This window comes from Heteronotia binoei, chromosome 5 (genome assembly GCF_032191835.1).
Source record: "Heteronotia binoei isolate CCM8104 ecotype False Entrance Well chromosome 5, APGP_CSIRO_Hbin_v1, whole genome shotgun sequence".
NCBI classification, from domain to species: domain Eukaryota; kingdom Metazoa; phylum Chordata; class Lepidosauria; order Squamata; family Gekkonidae; genus Heteronotia; species Heteronotia binoei.
The window spans coordinates 95,204,390-95,227,356 of record NC_083227.1 but is presented as its reverse complement, the minus strand read 5'-3'; the positions used below and the strand labels follow the sequence as shown (position 1 = coordinate 95,227,356).

General features: G+C 41.8%; 1 protein-coding gene across 1 annotated transcript in view; it reads left to right on the top strand.

Annotated features, from left to right (window-relative positions):
• Nucleotides 1-395: 395 nt before the first annotated feature.
• The window catches only part of LOC132572598 (uncharacterized protein FLJ43738-like), a 55,840-nt gene continuing 33,268 nt past the window's right edge, over nucleotides 396-22,967 (top strand). The window contains exons 1-4 of the mRNA XM_060239846.1: nucleotides 396-427; nucleotides 8,263-8,447; nucleotides 15,592-16,499; nucleotides 20,140-20,334. Coding sequence (XP_060095829.1) covers nucleotides 412-427; nucleotides 8,263-8,447; nucleotides 15,592-16,499; nucleotides 20,140-20,334 — 1,304 coding nt within the window. The 5' untranslated portion in view covers nucleotides 396-411. The remainder of the gene's footprint in view (nucleotides 428-8,262; nucleotides 8,448-15,591; nucleotides 16,500-20,139; nucleotides 20,335-22,967) is intronic.

The following is a 22,967-nucleotide window of genomic DNA, read 5'->3' as shown; positions in this document are numbered from 1 at the left end:
GCAGAAGGTCCCAGGTTCAATCCCTGCCATCTCCAAAAAAGGGTCCAGGCAAATAGGTATGAAAAGCCTCAGCTTGAGACCCTGTAGAGCCGCTGCCAGTCTGAGAAGACAATACTGACTTTGATGGGCCAAAGGTCTGATTCAGTACAAGGCAGCTTCATATGTTCATATGCTTTCTTAAACATGTTTAACAAATATGATTTGGGATTAGATAAATTTCGGTTACCTTTGCAAGGTTTTTTAAAAAATCTTTTTCCTCCAGTATTCCTTCAGGTAGCAGAAAAGAAAAGTAAACGAAAAAACGTTTCTGCTACTCCAGAAAAGAAAGTGGTACCTCGTAAATCATCCCCTAAAGAAGCTGGTGCACATTCGAAGAAACATGGAGTAGCAGCATTATTGCAGCTCGACCTCATGCCTCTCCTGTCAGGTATTTTTTTTTTTTTTTGTTCAATACTGGGTTATTTTAAAAATGCACTTTATCAGGTTTTTTTAATCAGTCAGTTCTTCAGAATGCAGAAGGGAAGTTATTGTAAAAACAATCATTTGTCTGATTGGATGAAAATTTCTGGCCAAGAGATTTCTGCATGATAGGAAAATGTGACTAATACAGTCTTTGCTTTGTGTCTAGAAAGTGACTGATATCCTGCTGTCCTGAGGTTCTAGAAATTCTGGTGCTGTTTGACTGAAATAGAAGAAACATGCAAATATGTTCACAAAACATACTAGCTCCCCAGATGTTTAGGAGGTGATTGCATATGTCAGGTTATATTAGTCATTTGCATGTGAGCAACAGATTCTTTTTTAGTTTACAAAAGATTTTATATAATGGTCACTTGATAGGGATCCCAACCACTGGTACGTTACTATTTACAAACTTTTAAACAGAGAAGAAGGCAGATGAATGGTATGGGGTGGTGTTTCTGTCCTCATATGCAAATGAAACAGGCTTGGATACTTTCCTTAAGCATGCACTGCTTTCTAGTTAGTCTAGAAATGATCTTCCACTGCATAGCATAGTGTTCTTCTGGTGCTAGGTGCTTCCTGCACATTGAAAGGTGTTGGTCTTGAATGAGCAGGAGGCATCTACAACAGAAAGCACATGCTCCACAATGGAGGACCACCTCTGCCAGAGTTGCAGAAGCAAGGTATAGCATCTAAGTCATTGTCTACAAGTCACAAATAGAGTTCCATGTAGAAGCATGGAACTAAGCATTGTGTGTGGAAGAAAATTTACTGTAACTAGGAAAAATCATTTAAAGCTGCCTGATAAAGCCTATCATTTCCTGTCACTTTTTAAGCCTCTGATGAGATTGAAAAGGTGACCAGTTAATATGGAGCTTGAGGGAAAGGAGTTGACCTTACGTTGTATACATTCCATTTTTCTCAGTTTTTGATCCCTGCCCTGCCAAAGCATCATACCATTAGAACATACTGCTGAGCACCTAATCCCAGTAATTCTGAACCTTCATTCTGTACCAGTGGTGTGCAAGAACATAAGAGAAGCCATGTTGGATCAGGCCAATGGCCCATCCAGTCCAACACTCTGTCACACAGTGGCAAAAAATTTAATATATACACACACACTGTGGCTAATAGCCACTGATGGACCTCTGCTCCATATTTTTATCTAAACCCCTCTTGAAGGTGGCTATGCTTGTGGGTGCCACCACGTCCTGTGGCAGTGAATTCCACATGTTAATCACCCTTTGGGTGAAGAAGTACTTCCTTTTATCCGTTTTAACCTGTCTGCTCAGCAATTTCATCGAATGCCCACGAGTTCTTGTATTGTGAGAAAGGGAGAAAAGTACTTCTCTACTTTCTCCATACTATGCATTATCTTGTAAACCTCTATCATGTCACCCCGCAGTCGACGTTTCTCCAAGCTAAAGAGTCCCAGGCGTTTCAATCTTTCTTCATAGGGAAAGTGTTCCAGCTCTTTAATCATTCTAGTTGCCCTTTTCTGGACTTTCTCCAATGCTATAATATCCTTTTTGAGGTGCGGCGACCAGAACTGCACACAGTACTCCAAATGAGACCGCGCCATCGATTTATACAGGGGCATTATGATACTGGCTGATTTGTTTTCAATTCCCTTCCTAATAATTCCCAGCATGGCGTTGGCCTTTTTTATTGCAAACGCACACTGTCTTGACATTTTCAGTGAGTTATCTACCACGACCCCAAGATTTCTCTCTTGGTCAGTCTCTGCCAGTTCACAACCCATCAACTTGTATTTGTAGCTGGGATTCTTGGCCCCATTGTGCATTACTTTGCACTTGGCCACATTGAACCGCATCTACCATGTCGACGCCCACTCACCCAGCCTCAACAGATCCCTTTGGAGTTCCCCACAATCCTCTCTGGTTCTCACCACCCTGAACAATTTAGTGTCATCCGCAAACTTGGCCACTTCACTGCTCACTCCCAACTCTAAATCATTTATGAACAAGTTAAAGAACATGGGACCCAGTACCATGGGACCAAGGTTCTGTACAGAATGCAGAAGTGACACCATGTATATTCAGAAGTCCAAATGAGAATGATAGACAAGGTGACGTACTCATTCAGATGGCTGTTTCCTAATCTGCAGATTTCACTCTGGAAATCATGTTTGAAAACATGAAAGTAAGTGGAGGACAGTGCAGCAGAACTTAAAAGACAGGGTGACATAGTCATCACGGGAATGTGGAATAATACATCCCATGGAGAAAATGCAGAGAAATAGGTCTGCATGGTTAGAATTTTACATCTCATACTACACATAAAGAAAGGCACAAAGATAGCTGAGGTAAATTTTAATGCTGGTTTTTCTTCTTTACAACTGTAGCACTCTTAAATGTCAGACCCAAAGCGTTTGTATCGGATAACTGGCACGGGAAAGGGAAAGTTTCCATAATCTGAAACTCAAAGAAAACATGAACACTAAAAAGAGGCTTGCAGCACAGTGGAGGTGCTTTGAGCTTTCCTTGTAATGTACATGGGACTGTACATTATAAGTTAATGAAACACCAGTATATGTTACAGCTGTTGATAGACATCTCTGTTACTGCCACCATTTCCCTTCTCCTGTTGAGAAATGAAGTGCTTCACCAGCTAATTGTGTGACACAGCCAGCTTTGGAATCCTTCATTTCCTAGCAAGAGGAGGTGACAGATGGTTGCTACAGCATATACCAGTGTTAGATACATGGATATGCTACAGCCACATTATGTATTTATTATTAATTACTAGCCCTTCCTCCCCTGCAAAATAGGTTCAGGGTGGTTTACAACATACATAAACAAGATTTATATAATTAAAATATCTAATTGTCAACAGCCCCTCTGCCTGCAGATACTTATTTCTGCAGAGGGCACACCTCTCCCCCAATAGGTTTTCCTACAGACTCAGGGGACTCTGTGGGTCTGCAGAAAAATCTAAAAACATTTTTTTTAATCTCAGGGAAGGTTGAATTCCCTTCCCTCCAATACCTTTTGATACCTTTTGAAATGGCTGCCACTGAAATCTACTGCAGGTCCTGTTGCATCATCAGTGATAGACTGGCTGATAGCCAGAGACACAGAGAGATAATGAGTGGGGAAAGAGGGGAGGAAGCAAAAGCTGAACTGGAGCTGGGATTGGGGAGGATTCCTCATGCAGTAGGAATGGTTAAATAGCAAGGGGACATTTTAAAGGTACATCTGAGCTTCTCACTCTTGCTCTTTTGCTGTAGGTTCCATTGTCCTCTCAAAACTTTTTTGGGGAAGGATTCTAACTGCTTCTCTCCCTCCACAAGATTGAGAAAGACTGACTGGCTGAGAGAGGGAGAGACAGAGACGGAGAGAGATAGTAGGTTGGGGAAGAGGGGAGGAAGAAGAAGCAGAAATGAAGCTGGGATTGGGGAGAATTCCTTGCTGCCATTTGCCCATCTCCAACATGGTTTTTCTTGCTAAGTATTGGGGGAAGTTTTAAAAAGACATCTGAGCCTGCAACTACAAAGCCTTGAAAGAAGGAGAGAAGGATCGTTCTTACCCCAGTCTCTGTAGCTGCGGGCTCTGCTGTCCTTTAAAAACATTTTCTCTGACTTTTGACTACTTCTCCCCCCTCACCACCAGCTTGGCCACTGCTTGTCTCTTCTGACTATCTAGAAGCCATAGGGAAGTTATAAAAGGACAGTTGAGGCATCATTAATGCATGGGTGGGCACAGTGACTAAGAGGTAGGGGGCAGGTGAAGAGGAGGCGGGATTTCCTCCAACCCATATCATTTTGTACACACCACCTTTTAAAATGTTCCTTAGCAACCCTGGCAGACTAACTGCCAAAGACACCTGTGGTGCTATGGGTAAATGTGGACTTATCCCAGGTTGAAGAAGACTGGAGTCCTGGAACCACACAATTCTCCATGGCAAGACAAGAGACTGAACACACAAAGGTGCCGCAGGCTGATCCATTGATAAACCAATGTCTATTTAAATGGCTGGTTTTGACAAGGGCATTTAGAAGGAGAGTGATACAGGACACCAATATGGCCATCTCTAAAATCTCCCCTCACATAAATGAAGTGCTTGTAATTCCTAGGCAACCTCCTCTTTGAAGCCAACTTCAGTTGGCTAGCTGACTACACACAAGAGAACTGAGCAAGGCTAGATAGCTCTTTCCAGTGTTCAAAAAAGAACAAGGGGAAACCAAATGGAAAAGTGGGCTCCAACTGTCACTCCCTTCCCTTCACGTAAGGCTGTCACAGTTCAATCTTCACTTTATTTATTCTTTGTATGCTATTTATGAGATCAATAAAATACATTTTGAAATTTAAAAAAGAGGGCACCACTCAGAACAATTGAAAGAATCTCTGCCTTTTTTATCAGAAACAACAATACCTCATCAGTACCATACAGAACAATACAATGCTAGAAGTCCCTTAGAAAAGAGGATGCCCTGCCTAAATGAGAAAATCCAAAAAGCTAACAAACTGCAAAAAAGCAATTTAAGCAGTAACCAACTATGCTGTGAAAAAGACATTATTTTTTTTAAAAAATGCAGAAAAAACGCATTCATAGACAGCCAACAGAAACAAGAAAAATATGGATATTGACATTTTGGCACATCATACCAACAGTATAATTGGAGCACACAATATACATGGAAAAACCAAAAGCACTTCAAAATGCAGAACATTTACATCTAATGTGGTATTCAAATAAATACTTTAATTAAAAGCAACAATAACAAATATTACCAGAAGAATACAGACATAAAAAGAACTGTGACATTTAGAATTAACACATACAGAAACACACAAAATCAACAAGGAGACAAAACAATTAATGTTTTGTATATATTCTGTGTACAGTATTGAGTGGGTCTCATCACAAGTAATATATACATTTAGTAACTACAAATGCTACATTGCAGTTTTTAAAAAATGCAATTCCAAGTTAACACATTACACAATGTATAATATAATGTTTTAAATCCCAGTATTACAAAAATATTAGATGGCATCTGCTCCATGATTAACAAGTCCCAGGAGACTCTACATGTAGCTGTAGATGAAATAGTGCAGCAAGTGGGTGAATGAGGGGAGTCCACCATGATAGAATAAAGCACGGTGGGGGAGGCCAATTTAGATGGATTGTTGCTGCTTCAATCATAGTAGGCCTGGTGGAAGACCTCTGTTTTACAGGCCCTGCTGAACTTTATTATATCCCACAGGGCCCAGATTTCACTTGGGAGAATGTTCCACCAGGCCAGCATGAGAGCTGAAAAGGCTCTGGTTCTGGTTGAGGCTAAGTGGGCATCTTTTGGGCCAGGAATCACTAGCAGATGCTGGTTAGAGGAGCACAAGGCCCTTTGAGAGACTTTAGAGAGATGGTCCTCAGCACTCTTTCACAGCAGTGGTAGCCTAAGGCACATCTGTTTTTACTTTGTATCGTAAGTGCATTAAAACTATGGATAGTTCTGTACTATTTAATTTACAGCAGATTTCTCTATAGGAAAACACATGTTATACCTTCAAGTAAAAAGTGCAATGCAATTTTTTCTGCCAGATAGATAGATAGTTGTCCAGTGCCAAATTAATTTGTTTTCCTAAAGGCGGTGTCTGAAAGGGGAGCAACTCTGCTTAGAGTGGTACTTGGAGTGTAGCAGGAGTGTTGCAGCCTTTGCTTAAATGTGTGCTGTGACATAGTTTTAGAGGGACATTTTTGAAACTTTCTTCCAAAGTGAAAAGGTTAGAATTATAGTTGTAGCAACACATCATTCTCAGAATTTGGACTCAAAAAATACAGGATGGTTCTGTCTCCTTGCTGAGCTGTAAAACTAATATTGTTTTCAGAGGTGTGCCTGTCCTTTTTGACATCCTTGCTGAGCAAAGGGAGAGCTCCTGGTAATTTTGCTTCTATTAGAAATGCAAGAGTACACAACAGCAGACCCTTGGGACTGTGCACAGCCTGTGTTAGTCCAGCTGACAGCTTGCATACAAATGATTTCTTCGCTGCATGTTCCTTGATGGCTTTCTTGTAATTGAAGCTGAGGCTTCAAGGGCATTGATACGTTAATTGAATGCCTGCCTGGTTTATTCAGTTTCTCAAGTTTACTTGTACTTTGTAACTTTGTTCAGCGATTCTGCAAAGCTGATGGGTTTTGTACGTTCTAAGTAACAGGCTGATTCTACTTTTTTTCCTCCTCATTGCATTTTGAATTAGTGAATGCTTGTAAAAAGATGTGCTACAGTGAATACTAAAAATGTTCTTCTCGCCTGATTTGCACAAATGAAATTGGCATTGATTCATGCTGAAGTTTGTAAAAATCATTGCCTTTCACCTCCACTTCAAGTGTTGCCACTTATGTTGCTCTGGTCTTTATGGAAGTTCTACAGTTGATCTATGGTCTCCCCCTGCTGGTGACCCACACCATGCCCAAGACAGATGATTATGTCTAAAATTGGTGCTTTGCATATTGTATCCTCTGCTGTTGGATTCCAGCAGTGTCTGATTATTCTGTTTTCTCCAGAGACTTAATAACAGCAGGCCTCATTTTGGGCAGGAGCGAAACTCCAGAACATCTAAATTTTATTGTGCTCTTTCTGTCTTAAACCCCCACCCCACCCCCCAATACTTGCTTCTGAGCTCCGTTGTTCAAACCCCCTGTGAGAATTTTGCTGAACTCTAAGTTTTGACAAACTTTCTAATATTTCCCCCCACAAAAAAATGGGAAAATAACCAAAACTTATAAAGCAGACAGATGGAAATCTTCATCATGCCACTGTGGTCACGTAGGAGAAAGTAATTTTAAAAAGTATGATGGGAGTAAGGTTTTATTATGACAGTTATAATTCAAGAAACATTTAAAGGTAAATGCTGAAACGATATAATTTAGTACATCTTCTGGTGATGTATGTGATATATGCAAACGAGTTGTGCTAATGAACTCTGGCACCTCTTTTTCTCAGAAATGACCCCTGCATAACAGAATGAGGAACACTAAAAAGAGAGGCAAAAAAGCAAAATTTCTGGCATATTTAGGGTTGGGAAGTACTATTTTTGGAACACAAAGTATTAATTTTAATGGGAAGGTATATGGAAGCCCTAGATGGCCCTGTCACATCAGATCTGGGAAGTTAAGCAGGGTTGGCTCTGGTTATTACTTGGATTGGAGACCACCAAGGAAGTCTAGTGTTGCTACACAGAGGCAGGCAATGGAATCTTTCTTTTCTGCCAGCCAGCTGTTGCAACATGAGAATTATTATACAGAAGTACAATGTGCCTTTTTATTCCTTAATGCAGAAACATGTTTAGAAAATGATAATTGTAGTGATTGTCTTTTTATCTTGTCTGATTTTCATTATATTCACAAAGGAAAAGCCAACATTCATGACAACAATTAATTAGGGTTTCTTTTCCCTCACCTCCTTGTTCTTGTTACTGTATTATTTCAAATGTAGTCCCACTGCTGTGACAGTGACTCAGAGATTCTAACAGAGCATACAGTTTTGCCTTGGAACTCTTTAGTGCCTCCATGCTGCTCTGAGTGATTTATAAAATAGTAACAGATTTCCTGAAGATCTTTACATCTGGATTTTTAGCAATAGAACATAGTAGCATTGTTTGAAAGTTGTTGTGTGATCTATGGTTGTGTGGTTGTGTGATCTAGTGTGTGGCCACCAGGAGGAAGAGATTAAACAGTGAGACTACATACCATGTTTCTTTAGTATAGCTCTCTATACACGTGATTATAAAATTGTAATGATAAATCATCTATTTCTATCCCCTTCTCGTTTCTAGGAGAATGTTGTGTGACCAGTCAACTGGAAGAACAGTCTTCTAAAATTTCTGCTGCATACCTGAGTTTTTCTTTTGAGGGACCTCTCATGACTCAGAAACAAAAACAAGATTTAAATCCTCTGATTATTAAGATTTTGAGTGCAAAATGCTTACCAGACACCCCTGTTTCAATTGAAGAGCTGCAGGTAATTCATTGCTTCTCTCTTGGCTCCTCATATTTAGACCACCAAGAATTACTTACTTGGGGAAAACAGAACATAGTTGTGAAGAGCATCCTCTTTCCTTGCGTTTCAGATTATGAGACACTAGTCAGATGCAGACTTTTAGAAATGAATATTAAATCTTTCCATTTACATGATGAATAGAGATGAACCACAAGTATAAATCTTGCTAGTGTGAACCCAAAACTCTGTCTGCACTCTGTTCAGTTTTTGTCAGCAATTGGCATGTATAATGTTTTCAACCCGAGAAAACCCTCCCCACTAGCACAGAGGAGGCAGATGCCACTGAGAGGGGCAACTGAGGCTGGAAAAAATGTGGGGAAGCCTCTTATGTAGATGCCCCATTGCCACTGCATTAAATTGTGAGCTACAGAAACAAGGGGCAAACCACCATGTGGAAGAGGTCTGAGTATATTAAACTGATTACTTCTTAGAATTGTAAAGGCAGAAATCATCCCATATTAGGCCTTGTATAGTTTCGTCTTGTTCAGTTCCAGAGGTTTAAATTGTACCTGATAGATGCTCTTTGAGAAAAAAGAAACTTACGATGTTAGATGATGCTAGGCCAGTCACATGCAGATAAACTAGATATGACGGCATTCCCCAATCTACCAAGGATCACCTCTGCCATTTTAGGGATGAAATTTTCTCAGTTTACGAGCACCACAGGGGTCCAGTCCTGAATAGGACAGTGGTGTGGGGAGCAACAGGCCTGCCTTCTGCTGTCCCAATTAGGATCAGCCTCCTACAGCATTTGTAAGCAGAGGGCATTTCACCCCTAAAATGATAGAGAAGGTCCCCATGGTGAACTTAGGTATGCCATCACGTAGTTTGGCTCTCAGTCTCAGCCAAACCTATCACACTGGGTTACTATTGAGGGTGCAGTGAAGGAAAAAAGAGTGATCTAAGTCACTTTGGATCCCTACTGGGCATAAAAGTGTGGTATAAATGAATAAATGAGAATTTACAAGAAGGGAAAAAGACACATTTGCTTTGTGCACAGAGAAAGCTTATTGTCTCACTGCAGATTTAGTAAGGGACAAGGACTAGTTATTTCTGCATTAGCAGTCATTGCTTAATTTTTACAGGATTGTAATTAATAGTGGGAAAATATGGGTACAGCAGGGGCTGAGATACTTGTGACATAGGTATGGCTGCAAAAGCAGTAAAATTATAGTGTCATCGCATTCTGAACAACAATGCCGGAGATGCATCTCTTTTCTTTCCATGGTGAAATTCTCTAAAGTGGACATATATTATCAGCCAGTGGAAGTCTAACCAATATATCATGCTTGTTTTCAGAATTAATCAGCACACATTTTGCAATAACCATGCCACATCATCTTTCCCCAGGGAGATAAATGAATCATTTTGGTTCAGAGAGTGAAATCTGTCAAGTTCTTCAGCCTCCACTTGGCTCTGTGCCATTAAAGAATCACACCTATTTGTTAGTGGAACTGAAGAGACACTAGTAAAAAAACATCATTTAGCTTGCTTTGTTTTTATTTCATCAGTAAACATGCAACACAGGAAAATATTGGAGGTAGATAAAATTCTGCTCAAAGCTTTGTAATCATGTTACACTGGCACAGCAATGTAATGCCATTGCTTTCACTTCCCTGTTAAGTTCCCAAGCTGTGACAGGAAAGTTGGGCTGTGCCTTAAAAGTTGTGAGGTGCCATTACCCTTACATTCTTGAAACCCTGTCCTTCATCCCTAAGGGACTGGAGTGGTAATTTTCTCTCCAAGTTACATTTTGCTGAGAGACAATGATTTTCTCAAAACTACCCAGTGAATGAATACAGAAATATGTTGGAACTAGGAGTAAGGCCTGTTGTGGAGGGAAAATACAATGGGCTCTAGAAAGAGGCTCTGGATGAGTGCCCCACCCACCCTTGCTGTTTTCCTACTTACCCAAGTGAAGGCATCCCCCCCACCTCAAGGGGAACAGATCTCTGTCATCTACAGAGCAGTTATAATTCTTAGTAATCTCCAGCCCTCACCAGGGGATGGCAACAGTGGTTTCCAGGGGGAAATGGCTGGGTTTGGGGGTGGAGTCTATGGCATTATATCTGTCTGAGGTCCCACCCCTCAAACCCACCCTTTCCAAGCTCCATCCCTCAAATCTCCAGGAATTTGCCAACCTGGAGTTGGCAACTTCTAAATCACACTCACTGTTATGAGGAGGCTGCTACTGAACAGGAACATACCAAAAAACCCAAAACATAATGAGGCTGTGGGCTATGCTGTGCAGGGCCACCCAAGGTGGACAGGCCACAGCAGAGAACCCAGACTAAATGTGATCCACTGGAGAAGGAAATGGCAAACCACTCCAGTATCCTTGCCAAGAAAACTGCATGAACAGAAACAAAAGGCTAAAAGATATGGTGCTGGAAGATGAGCCCCTCAGGTCAGAAGATGCCCAATATGTTACTGGGGAAGAGCGTTCAAGTAACCACAGAAAGAGTGAAGCGGCTGGGCCAAAGCCGAAAGGACACTCAGCTGTGGATGTGTTTGATGGTGAAAAAACAGTCTGATGCTGCAAAGAACAGTACTGCATTGGAACGTGGAATGTAAGATCTATAAATCAAGATAAGCTAGATGTGGACAAATGAGATGGCAAGATTGAACATCGACATCTTGGGAATCAGTGAACTAAAATGGACGGGAATGGGTGAATTTAACTCAGAGGATCACTACATCTGTTATTGTGACCAAGAGTCCCATAGAAGAAATTACCTTAGTTAACAAGAGAGTGAGGAAGGCAGTAATGGGATACAGTCTCAAAAATGACAGAATGATTTCGGTCCGTATCCAAGGCAAACCATTCAATATCACAGTAATCCAAGTCTATGCCCCAACCACTGATGCAGAAGAGGAAGAAGTGGACCAGTTCTATGAAGATCTACACCACCTTCAAGAATTAACACACAAAAAAGATGTCCTCCTCATCATAGGGGACTGGAATACAAAAGTAGGAAGTCAAAAGATGACCAGAAAACTGACAAGTTTGGCCTTGGAGAACAAAATGAAGCCGGGCAAAGGCTAATAGAGTTTTGTCAAGAGAACAAGCTGGTCATAGCGAACACCCTCTTCCAGCAACCTAAAAGGCAACTCTACACGTAGACATCACCTGATGGGCAACACAGAAATCAGATTGATTATATACTCTGCAATCAAAGATGGAGAAGCTCTTTACAGTCAGCAAAAACAAGACCTGGAGCTGACTGCGGCTCAGATCATGAGCTACTCATTGCAAAATTCAGGCTTAAACTGAAGAAAACTGGGGAAGCCATTAGGCCATTCAGGTTTGACCTTGATGACATCCATTATGAATATACAGTGGTGAAGAATAGGTTTAAGGAACTCGAGTTGAGAGGTAGAGTGCCTGAAGAACTATGGATGGAGGTTCATGACATTGTACAGAAGGCAGCAAGCAGCACCATCCCAAAGAAAAAGAAATGCAAGAAAGCAAAGTGGCTGTCTGATAAGGCTTTACAAATAGCTGAGGAAAGAAGGAAAGCGAAAGGCAAAGGTGAAAAGGAAAGATTCACCCAACTGAATGCAGATTTCCAGAGAACAGCAAGGAGAAATAAGGAGACCTTCCTGAAGGAACAATGCAAAGCAATAGAGGAAAATAATAGAATGGGAAGGACAAGAGATCTCTTCAAGAAAATTGGAGAAATCAAAGGAACGTTTCATGCAAAGATGGCCATGATAAAGGACAAAAACGGTAGGGACCTAACAGAAGCAGAAGAGATCAGGAAGAGGTGGCAAGAATACACAGAAGAATTATACAAGAAGGATCTCAGTGTCCCGGACAGCCATGACAGTGAAATTGATGACCTTGAGCCAGACATCCTGGAGTGTGAAGTCAAATGGGCTTTAGAAAGCATTACTAAGAACAAAGCGAGCGGAAATGATGGTATCCCAGTTGAGCTATTCAAAGTCCTAAAAGATGATGCTGTTAAAGTGATGAACGCATTATGTCAACAAATTTGGAAAACAACAGTGGCCATGGGATTGGAAAAGATCAGTTTATATTCCAGTCCCAAAGAAGGGTAATGCCAAGGAATGTTCAAACTATCACACCATTGCACTCATTTCACATACCAGCAAGGTCATGTTAAAGATCCTACAAGCTAGGCTTCAGCAGTATGTAGATCGGGAACTACCAGAAGTTCAAGCTGGGTTTCAAAGAGGTAGAGAAACTAGAGATCAAATTGCCAACATTCTCTGGATTATGGAGAAAGCACAGGAGTATCAGAAAAATGTCTATTTCTGCTTCATTGACTATGCTAAATCCTTTGACTGTGTGGATCACAACAAACTGTGGCAAGTACTTAAAGAGATGGGAGTACCAGACCACCTCACATGTCTCCTGAGAAACCTCTATAAGGGTCAAGAAGCAACTGTCAGAATGGGATATGGAACAACTGATTGGTTGGAAAAGGAGTTCAACAAGGATGTATATTGTCACCCTGCTTATTTAATTTATATGCAGAGTACATCATTTGGAATGCTGGCCTGGATGAAGCACAAGCCGGAATTAAGATTGCCGGAAAAAACATCAACAACCTCATTCGTTCATTCTATTTTATTTTATTTTATTTATATCCTGCCCTACCCCACCGAAGCGGGCTCAGGGCGGCTCACAGCATAAAAGTTCTAACAATAAAATCCAGAATTAAAATACAATAATAAATTACATAGTTAATACATTAATATCAGATATGCAGATGACACTACTCTAATGGCAGAAAGTGAGGAGGACCTAAAGAACCTCTTGTTGAGGGTGAAAGAGGAGAGCATAAAAATAGGCTTGAAACTCAACATAAAAAAAAAACTAAGATCATGGCATCTGGTCCCATCACACCTTGGCAAATAGAAGGGGAAGACATGGATGTAGTGACAGACTTCACATTTCTGGGATCCAAGATCACTGCAGATGGTTACTGTAGCCATTAAATTAAAAGACGTTTGCTCCTTGGGAGGACAGCTATGGCAAACCTGGGCAGTATAATAAGAAGTAGAGACATCACCCTGCCAACAGTCTGTATAGGCAAACCAATGTTGTTCCTAGTAGTAATGTAGGCTGTGAGAGCTGGACCATAAGGAAGGCTGAGCGCAGAAGAATAGATGCTTTTGAGATGTGGTGCTGGAGAAGAATCTTGAGAGTCCATTGGACTGCAAGAAGATCAAATCAGTCAGTCCTAAGGGAAATCAACCCAGACTGTTCCCTGGAAGGTCAGATGCTGAAGCTGAAGCTCCAATATTTTGGCCTCCAAATGAGAAGGAAGCACTCCCTAGAGAAGATCCTGATGCTAGGAAAGACAGAAGGCAAAAGAAGGGGACGGCAAAAGATGAGATGGCTGGACAGTGTTACTGATGTAACAAACACTAATTTGAGCAGACTTCGGAGGATGGTGGAAGACAGGAGGGCCTGGTGTGACTTTGTCCATGGGGTCGCAAAGAGTTGGACTCGACTATGCAACTGAACAACAAAAAATTTTGCCAGTAATTTTGCTGTGTTTTGCTGTGTTTGCTTAGTTCTGTACACAGCTTCCTCTTTTTTGTTCTGTGACTGAACATGAGCAAGCAGCCATGTCTAGTTAAGTCATGTCAACCAGGTGGCATCAAGTCCTAGGGTAGCCAACTTCCAGGTGGAGCCTGAATATCTCCTGGGACCACAACTGAACTCCAGACAGCAGATCTCTGTCCCCATCTTGGAGAAAAGAACTGCTTTGGAGGGTGGACTCTGGCATTATATGCAGTCAAGGTCTCCCCCCTCCCCCAACTCTGGCTTCCTTAGACTCCACAACAAAATGTGCAGGAATTTCCCAACAACCTGGAGCTAGCAGCTGTAGTGGGCCCAAAGAGTTCTTCCTCAAAGGGCAAAATAGGCCTTGAAAAGACCACCTTCCCCCTGCCTTGTTAGGAGCAGACCTCTGGTCCTGCAAGGTAAATTTTGTGCACTCAGAGCTGCAGCAGGCCCTCAGTGTCTCATGCAGAGTTTTTTTTAGGGACATGGCAGGGGTTGATCTTGTGAGGTTCTGCATGGCAAGCAGATGCTGTATCACTGAGCCACAGCCCCTGCTGTTGACATCCCTCTGGACTTGTTAACAACCTGCCAGTGTCAGTTGCAGAGAATGTGAAGGTATTTTCTCTCTATAGCAAGGCAGGAATTGTAAAGGACAAAGGTTATTTGAGGTATTAATGGAATTTTGTGCAGAGGCTGGTGATGTTGTCGGGATGTGTTGAGAGAGCCCTTTTGGAGGTGTTGTGTGCTGTTGAGCGGTTGGGAGAGAGGTTTGTGGTGGCAGCTCTGACACCATGTTGGAGGTGGATGTACAGGAGCTGGGCTGCGAATGCAGCCTTGGAAGGGGAAAGGAGGGTGATCAGTGCTGCCTCAACTTGGGAGGCAGTCCAGGGCGAGTGGCAGCTTGGAGGGCTGTTTGGTGGGCCTTGCAGGGGGAGTCAGAATGGTTGGCAGCTGAGGCCCCAATGACACTGTGAAGTGTGCAGCAGAGAGGCAGGGCCCTGTGCAAAGTCTACTAAGAGCGTTTGTGAGAGAGAGAGAGGGGGGGGCTGGGCGCTGTTGGCCACCTATGTAGGTTTTTTAGGGGCCGGCTGAGGTATTAGCTGGAGTGAAGGACATTTGTGAGGGCACAAGACAGTAGTAGCTGCTCTGAGGGCTTAAGGCCATTGGTAAGAGGGGTGAGGGGCTGTGCACTGTTATAGGCCGGCAGAGCCACGTAGGCATTCGCAGCCTGAAGGCAGTTTGGGAGGGCACAGGACAACAGGAGTCATTTGTGAGGGCTTCTGAGGGAGAGTAGCCATTGAAGTGTCTGAGATGTGTACCTGTCAGAGGCAAGACTGTATGTGAGGGTTTTGACAGTTGTTTCAATGTTCCAGGGCTGCTGTGGGTGGTGGGGAGGACAGGGGAGTGAGCCAATAGGTGTATGGAGGTGCAGAATGACGGGTGATAGGCCAGTGGTTGTTAGTACTCAGGTTTCAACCATTGGGAGAGCTCTATTCTGCCAATACCACTATGGTTTTATTATTAAGATGTAATTAATATGGCACCTCTTTCTTGTTCTTTTGATAGTGCTGGTGTGATCCTGTTTACTGCAAATACAAATTCCACAACTTGTCTCTCCGTCAAACACAAGGTCGCAATCATGGAACTGACGTCTTCTTCAATGACATCAATGTGATTCTAGCAGGGACAATGGTACCTCAGGAATTACGTGAATATCTAAGAGGGCCACCATTGGAGATTGAAGTTCATGACCGAGACAAGAGAATGGAAGCTATCATGAAAAAGCCTTCATTGTTTGGAGACGAGCCAGGTGATAGAGCAGTAACTTATTTGAGCCCTGTCACCAGCAGATATATGGTCCAGATCCAGAATTCTATGATAGCCAAGGAGGAAATATGGCATCCATATGGAGTAGCCAAAATCAGCCTGACTGAATTATTGCTGGGTGAAAAGCACTTGAATATCTGTGTACCAATTCAGTGCTGCTCAATTCAAGACAGAAGCATCTCCCCAGCAGACAATTTTAGCTGGAAGTCTGGAGCAGCTGATAGTTCTCTGGGTGCACATCTACCAATGGGGCATTACTTAGACTCGGAGGCTCATCTTAAAGTGAGAGTTGAAATTAGTATACCATTAAGTCCTGAAGATGAAATTGCTGGCGCTGGTACTGACTATTGCCCTTATGGCTGTATCATCTATATTTTTGATTTTAAAAACAAATTACTGCTTAGTTATTTGCTGCAAGAGATTACAGAAATTAATGCAAACGCTTTCCAACTTGATTCTTATCCCCTACATATAATTCAGAAATCTCTTAATACATTAAAACTGACTAGCAAGCTTACTCGAGAAGAGATTTCCCAATTGGACATTATTACTGGATTTCACATAATGGATGGATCCATTCACCTACTTGTTGTGGAAGGAATGAAGGACAAAGCACTTAAGAAGATGTGGAATAAAAGAATAGATAGGTAATGGAAACTATTTTAGTTCTTAAAACTACATTCCTTTTCAGTATTTCCACAAAGGTGTATTGATGGACTTATCCTTTATATGTTAAATATATATAGCTACCTAGATACATACATACATCACCAGGTCCAGATGGCATACATCCAAGAGTTCTGAAAGAACTCCAATGTGAACTTGTGGATCTCCTGACAAAAATATGTAATCTTTCATTAAAATCTATCTCCATTCCTGAAGACTGGAAGGTAGCTAATGTCACCCCCATCTTTAAAAAGAGGAGATCCGGGAAATTACAGGCCAGTCAGTCTGAAATCAATACCGGGTGAGTTGGTGGAAACTGTTATTAAAGAGCAAATTAGTAGGCACATTGATGAACAAAAGCCATTGAGAAAGACTCAGCATGGGTTCTCTAAGGGAAGATCTTGTCTCACTAACCTGTTAGTGTTTTTTGAGGGTGAACAAACGTGGACAAGGGGGACCCAACAGATGTTGTTTCCAGAAAGCTTTTGATAAAGTTCCTCATTAAAGGCTCCTAAGTAAGCTCAATAGTCATGGGGTGAAAAGACAAGTCTTCTCGTGGATCAAAAACTGGCTAATTAATAGAAACAGTGTGAGTATAAATGAGCAATTTTCACAGTGGAGGGTATTAAGCAACGGGGTACTGCAGGGCTCAGTACTGAGTCTGATGCTTTTTAACTTGTTCATTAATGATTTGGAGTTGGGAATAAGCAGTGAAGCGGCTAAGTTTGTGGATGACACTGACTTGTTCAGGGTAGTGAGAACCAGGGAGGATTGTGAGGCACTCCAGAGGGATGTTGAGGCTGGGCAAGTGGGCGTCAGCGTAGCAAATGAGGTTCAACGTGGCTGAGTGCAAAGTAATGCACATTGGGGCCAAAAATCCTAACTATAAATACACATTGATGGGGTCTGAACTGGTGGAGACTAACCAAGAGAGAAATCTTGGAGTCAGGGTAGATAACTCACTGAAAATGTCAAGACAGTGTGAGACTGCAATAAAAAAGGCCAACACTGTGCTGGGGATTATTAGGAAGGGAACTGAAAACAAATCAGTCAGTATCATAATGCCCCTGTATAAATTGATGGTGCAGCCTCATTTGGAATACTGTGTACAATTCTAGTTACCATATCTCAAAAAAGATATTATAGCAAGGTCTTTTTTTGTAGAAAAAGCCCAGCAAGAACTCGTTTACATACTATTAGGCCACACCTCCTGATGTCACCATTGTTTCACACAGGTCTTTTTTGTGAAAAAAGCCCAGCAGGAATTCATTTGCACATTAGGCCATACCCCCTGATACCAAGCAAGCTGAAGCTGTTTTCCTATGTGTTCCTGCTGGAAAAAAGCCCTGATTATAACATTGGAAAAAATGCAGAAAGGGGCAGCTAGTATTAATAAAGGTTTGGGGTTGGTACACTTAATCTATGGAGAAAGGTTGAAAGCACTTGGGGCTCTTTAGCTTGGAAAAATTAAGAGTGAGGGGTGATATGACAGAGGTGTACAAGATTATTCATGGGGTAGAGAAGGTAGAGAAAGAAGTATTTTTCTCCCTTTCTCACAATACAAGAACTCGTGGGCATTCAGTGAAATTGCTGAGCAGTAGAGTTAGAACAGATAAAAGGAAGTACTTCTTCACCCAAAGAGTGATTAACACATGGAATTCACTGCCACAGGAGGTGGAGGCAGCTATAAGCATAGATGGCATCAAGAGAGGATTGGATAAACATATGGAGCAGAGGTCCATCCGTGGCTATTATCCCCTATATCAGTGGTCCCCAACCTTCTTGGTACCAGGGACTGGTACCGGAGCTGGCCCGCCCACCATGGCCTCAGGGCCGGCAGAGGTGGGGGCACCAAATTCCACCCCCGTCCCCTGTGGTGCTGCGCAGCCTCGCCGCCCCCCTCAGTGCCCTGCAGCCTTGCCGCCCTGCCTCCCTTCCCTTGCGGCACTGCACAGCCTCACTGCCCGCCCCTCACAGCACCTCCACAGCTGTGGGCAACCCGCTGAAGAAGCGGCCTGCCAAAGTTTAGCTCCGTCAGCCCCCCACCCTGCATGATGAGGCTTGGGTCCCCCCTCCTGGCGCCGCCGTCTTCCCTCTCTCCCCGGTGCTGCAGTGCAGCATGGCATTCTGTTGTCGCCCCCCCCCCCCATAAAGCAGAGCAGAGTCAAAACTGGGCCTTAGCAGTTTTGATGGGGCCAGCATGCCATCTAACACTTTGAAGTACGTGCAAGAGAATGCTTCTCCCCCCTCACTGCCGGTTCCAGGAAGGAGGGAGGAGAAGCATTTTATCGTGCGTACATCAAAGTGTTAGATGTTATCAAAGTGTTACTGTTATATTCATTTAAAGACCTCTGCACTGCGTTTTTTCACCTCACTACAAGCTCAATGTGGTTTATTTAAAAAATAATTATCAGTATAAAATATGAAATTTCAATAATATGAAATTTTAAAAATCCCAATACCAAAAGTGAACAATCTAAAACCAGAGAAGCTCTTTTAAATAGCATCATTTTACAAAGCTGACAGAAAATGGGGAGAGGATAAGACTGATAGTCCATTCTAGAGCTCTGGAGCTGTTACTGAAAAATTATTTCTAAAACTAGATGTGTTGCTTACTCCAGATTCACCCCTGGGATGCACCTCTATTTTCTTGTGCTGGAGATTTCCATTTCAAAGTGCCTGAATCTGATCTGGACCACATCAGTACATTACTCTAAAATGGCTTTCCACGGCACTAGAAAATTTCTTAAATTTCTTCACTTAACTAAGTTCTACTTAAGCTTCAGCATATTATTCTGTGGAGCACATTGTCTCTATACAGTGCTACTTTGAGCATGTAATTACATTAAGGAGTACTTAGGTTAGGACTATAGAAACAGTTATTTTTTTTGCTTTTACTGTTTCTTTACTGATTACCAGGGCTTTTTTTGTAGTAGGAACTCCTTTGCATATTAGACCACACACCCCTGATGTAGCCAATCCTCCACGAGCTTACATTAGGCCCTATAAGAAGAGCCCTGTAAGCTCTTGGAGGATTGGCTACATCAGGGGTGTGTGGCCTAATATGCAAAGGAGTTCCTGCTACAAAAAGCCCTGCTGATTGCTACTTCTGCTGGAATCAGTACAGTGTTTAGTACAACCCCCCCCCCCCCGCCCATAACTCATAACTGAAATGGGCATTTGCAGGCCAAGCGCTGTTTCTGCTTTAGGAAAAAAAAATGAAAGCAATGAGAAAGGCTTCAGCAAATCAAGGAAAGGAAAGGTTACAAATGAGCATAAAATAGATACTAATCATGATATGGCACTTGTTTTTCTTTTACAGGATACTGACTCCACATTTTTAAATAGGAATGCCATCTGCCTGTGGGGAAAATGTCCTATCCTTTTAATAGAGGTGTAATGGTGGTTCACCAGGTGATGCTGGTTACTTTCCTGTTACAGAAATCTTCACCTGGCCATTTCCACACTCAAAGCCTCTATTAAAGGGGCAGGACAGGTCTGTTGGCAACCGTAGTTTTAAATTTAAAAAAAAAAATAATAAACCATAGGTATGATAGAACTTTGGGAAATATGCAATTTAGAAATACTTGGTTAACACAGCCTTTGCCCCCTTTTTTACAGAATACAAGAAGCTAAAATTGGAAGATTGGAAATATTCTATAACTCTCAGATGTCTTTCCATCAGCGCTTGTATGTAGATCTTGAAGCAGTCTTGTTTCATCTTCGTCTCTGCAAACCACTCTCAAGTATCACAAGGCAGCCTTTGCTATATATCAGGGACATGGTTCCTCAGGCATGCTTCCAAGCTCTATCCAGGTTAGAAAGCATTTAAACTTTTCACATGGGGTTTCAGTGGACTTTGAGGTTTAATATATGTGTTATGGTGCTGTAGACACAGTTTACTGATACTTTTTTGGAGACAATTTTTAGTGGCAGCCTGTAAGCACTTATCCTATCTGAGATATCAGTTCCAGTTTTTATTTTCCAGTGCAGAAAGAGCAATATGTAGGGGGAGGGGAGAATCCATGCTGACTCTCCTAACTCGATAGGGGGGTATGGTGCCTTAACCAATAGATCCTGCTTATTTGCAGGCACCATTTCCTATAGCTTTTCTGACAGGGAGATATCCTTCAATGCCACTTTCCTTTTACTATTAAAATATACACTGATCAATGTGCAATATATTCACATTAGTTCATTGTTCGTCTTGCTGTGCATCCCCATGTTGGGACTTCCGTGAGGCAGGCTGCTGCGGAGGTTGATTGACAAGCCTAGAATTCTTCCAGATAACTGGCGGTCTGCCGTTAAACAGACTACGTCAGCACTACCCTTGTTTAACAGATTCCCCCTAACGGCGGACTACCCACATTCCCCCAGTTCCTTTTTCGCTGCTGTTGGCGTTAGTTCAGTTGTCAATTTCTTCCAGATTTCTCCTCAGAAATGGCTTCTAAACCAGTATTTTAAAAATGCATTCGATGTGTTGGCCTGGCAAATGAAAAGAAAAAGGGAAAATAAAATTGTTAATAAAATTAGTTCGGGCAACAAAGAAATTGTTGACCAGGAAGGAATCAAAAGAGAGTTTTATAAGTATTATGCAAATTTGTATAAAAGTCATGTGGGGGGGAAAGGGAAACTAGATGCCTATTTACAGGAAATTAATGTTAAACCGCTAACGGACAATATGAAAAAGATCTTAAATGACCCAGTTGGTAAGGAAGAAATTGAAGTGGCAATTAACTCAATGAAGCCAGGGAAGGCTCTGGGTCCTGATGGTTTTACAGCAAGATATTATAAAGTTCTTAAAGAAACTCTACTTCCAAAACTTCAGAAATTGATGAACATTATAAGAATAGATGGGAAGATACCTAATACTTGTAATGAAGCAGTAGTCTCGTTGATACCAAAAGAAGACAGAGATGTGACTAATGTAAAAAACTATAGACCAATTTCATTGCTAAATAATGACTACAAAATATATGCTAGAATTTTAGCGGAACGCCTGCAGCAGCATTTGAATAATTTTGTTAAAGAGAAACAAGCAGGGTTTCTCCCCAGAAGGCAATTAAGAGAAAATATCAGAACTGTAATAGATATAATAGAATATTATGAAAAACATCCTGAAAAAGAAGTAGCTTTGCTTTTCGCTGATGCAGAGAAAGCTTTTGACAATGTTCATTGGGACTTTATGTTTGCAGTAATGGAGAAATTGGGATTGGGTAAAGACTTTGTTAGAATGGTAAAGGCAATATATACTGACCAACAAGCAAGACTTTGTATAAATGCAGATTTGACAAAGAAAATAGCAATTTGTAAAGGAACAAGACAAGGGTGCCCTCTATCCCCCTTGATATTTATAATGATGCTGGAAATACTGCTTATGCAAGTTCAAGAAGAGATAGAGTGTTTGAAATTAAAAGGCTTCTCTTACAAATACAGAGCGTTTGCAGATGATGTAATGTTTATAAATGAAAACCCAAGTTACACCGTTGCTGCTCCAAAAAATAAAGAATATGGTAAACTGGCAGGCTTTTATGTAAATAAAAAGAAAACAAAAAAATTGTGTAAAAATATGTCAAAATCTAAGCAGATGGAATTACAAAATTTAACAAACTGTGAAGTGGCCTCTAAAGTAAAGTACTCAGGAGTAGAAATTACAACAAAGGATACTGACTTATTTAAAAACAACTGTGAAAAGCTTTGGCGGAAAATTGAGGTGGACTTACAAAAATGGAATAGGTTGAATTTGTCTATCCTGGGTAGAATATCGGCAATAAAAATGAATGTATTACCAAGAATAATGTTCTTGTTTCAAACTATACCAATAGTGAAAGAAGATAAACAATTTTATAAATGGCAGAGGAAACTTTCGGAATTTATATGGGCTGGCAAGAAACCAAGAATTAAGATGAAGATCCTGACAGATGCTAAAGAAAGAGGAGGCTTCCAAGTATCGGATTTAAGACTATATCATGATGCAGTTTGTTTGGTATGGATTAAGGATTGGATAGTGTTATTAAACAGAAAATTATTCATATTAGAAAGCCATGGAAAGGTTTTTGGTTGGCATGCATATTTGTGCTATGGGAAAAGTAAAATGGATGTTTTTTTCTCACATCATTATGTAAGAAGTACCGTATTTTTCGCTCCATAAGACACACCTGACCATAAGACGCACCTAGTTTTTAAAGGAGGAAAACAGGAGCCCTGCAGCTCCTTCCTCTGACACGCGTCGGCTTCTTCCCAGCCCCCAAGTCTCCCAGCCCCAGCCCTGGGGCTCCTACTCCCGAGGAAGCACAGGGTTCCCGCAGCCCGTGTCAGCCTCCCACAGACTGGCGTCGTCGTGCAACCCGAGCTGGACCCCCTGAGCACTCTTGGCCCTACCTCACGGAGGGGAGGGGTGCGCACAGATTGGACCCTCCCGCCCACCATTGCGCGGATTGGAACCACCC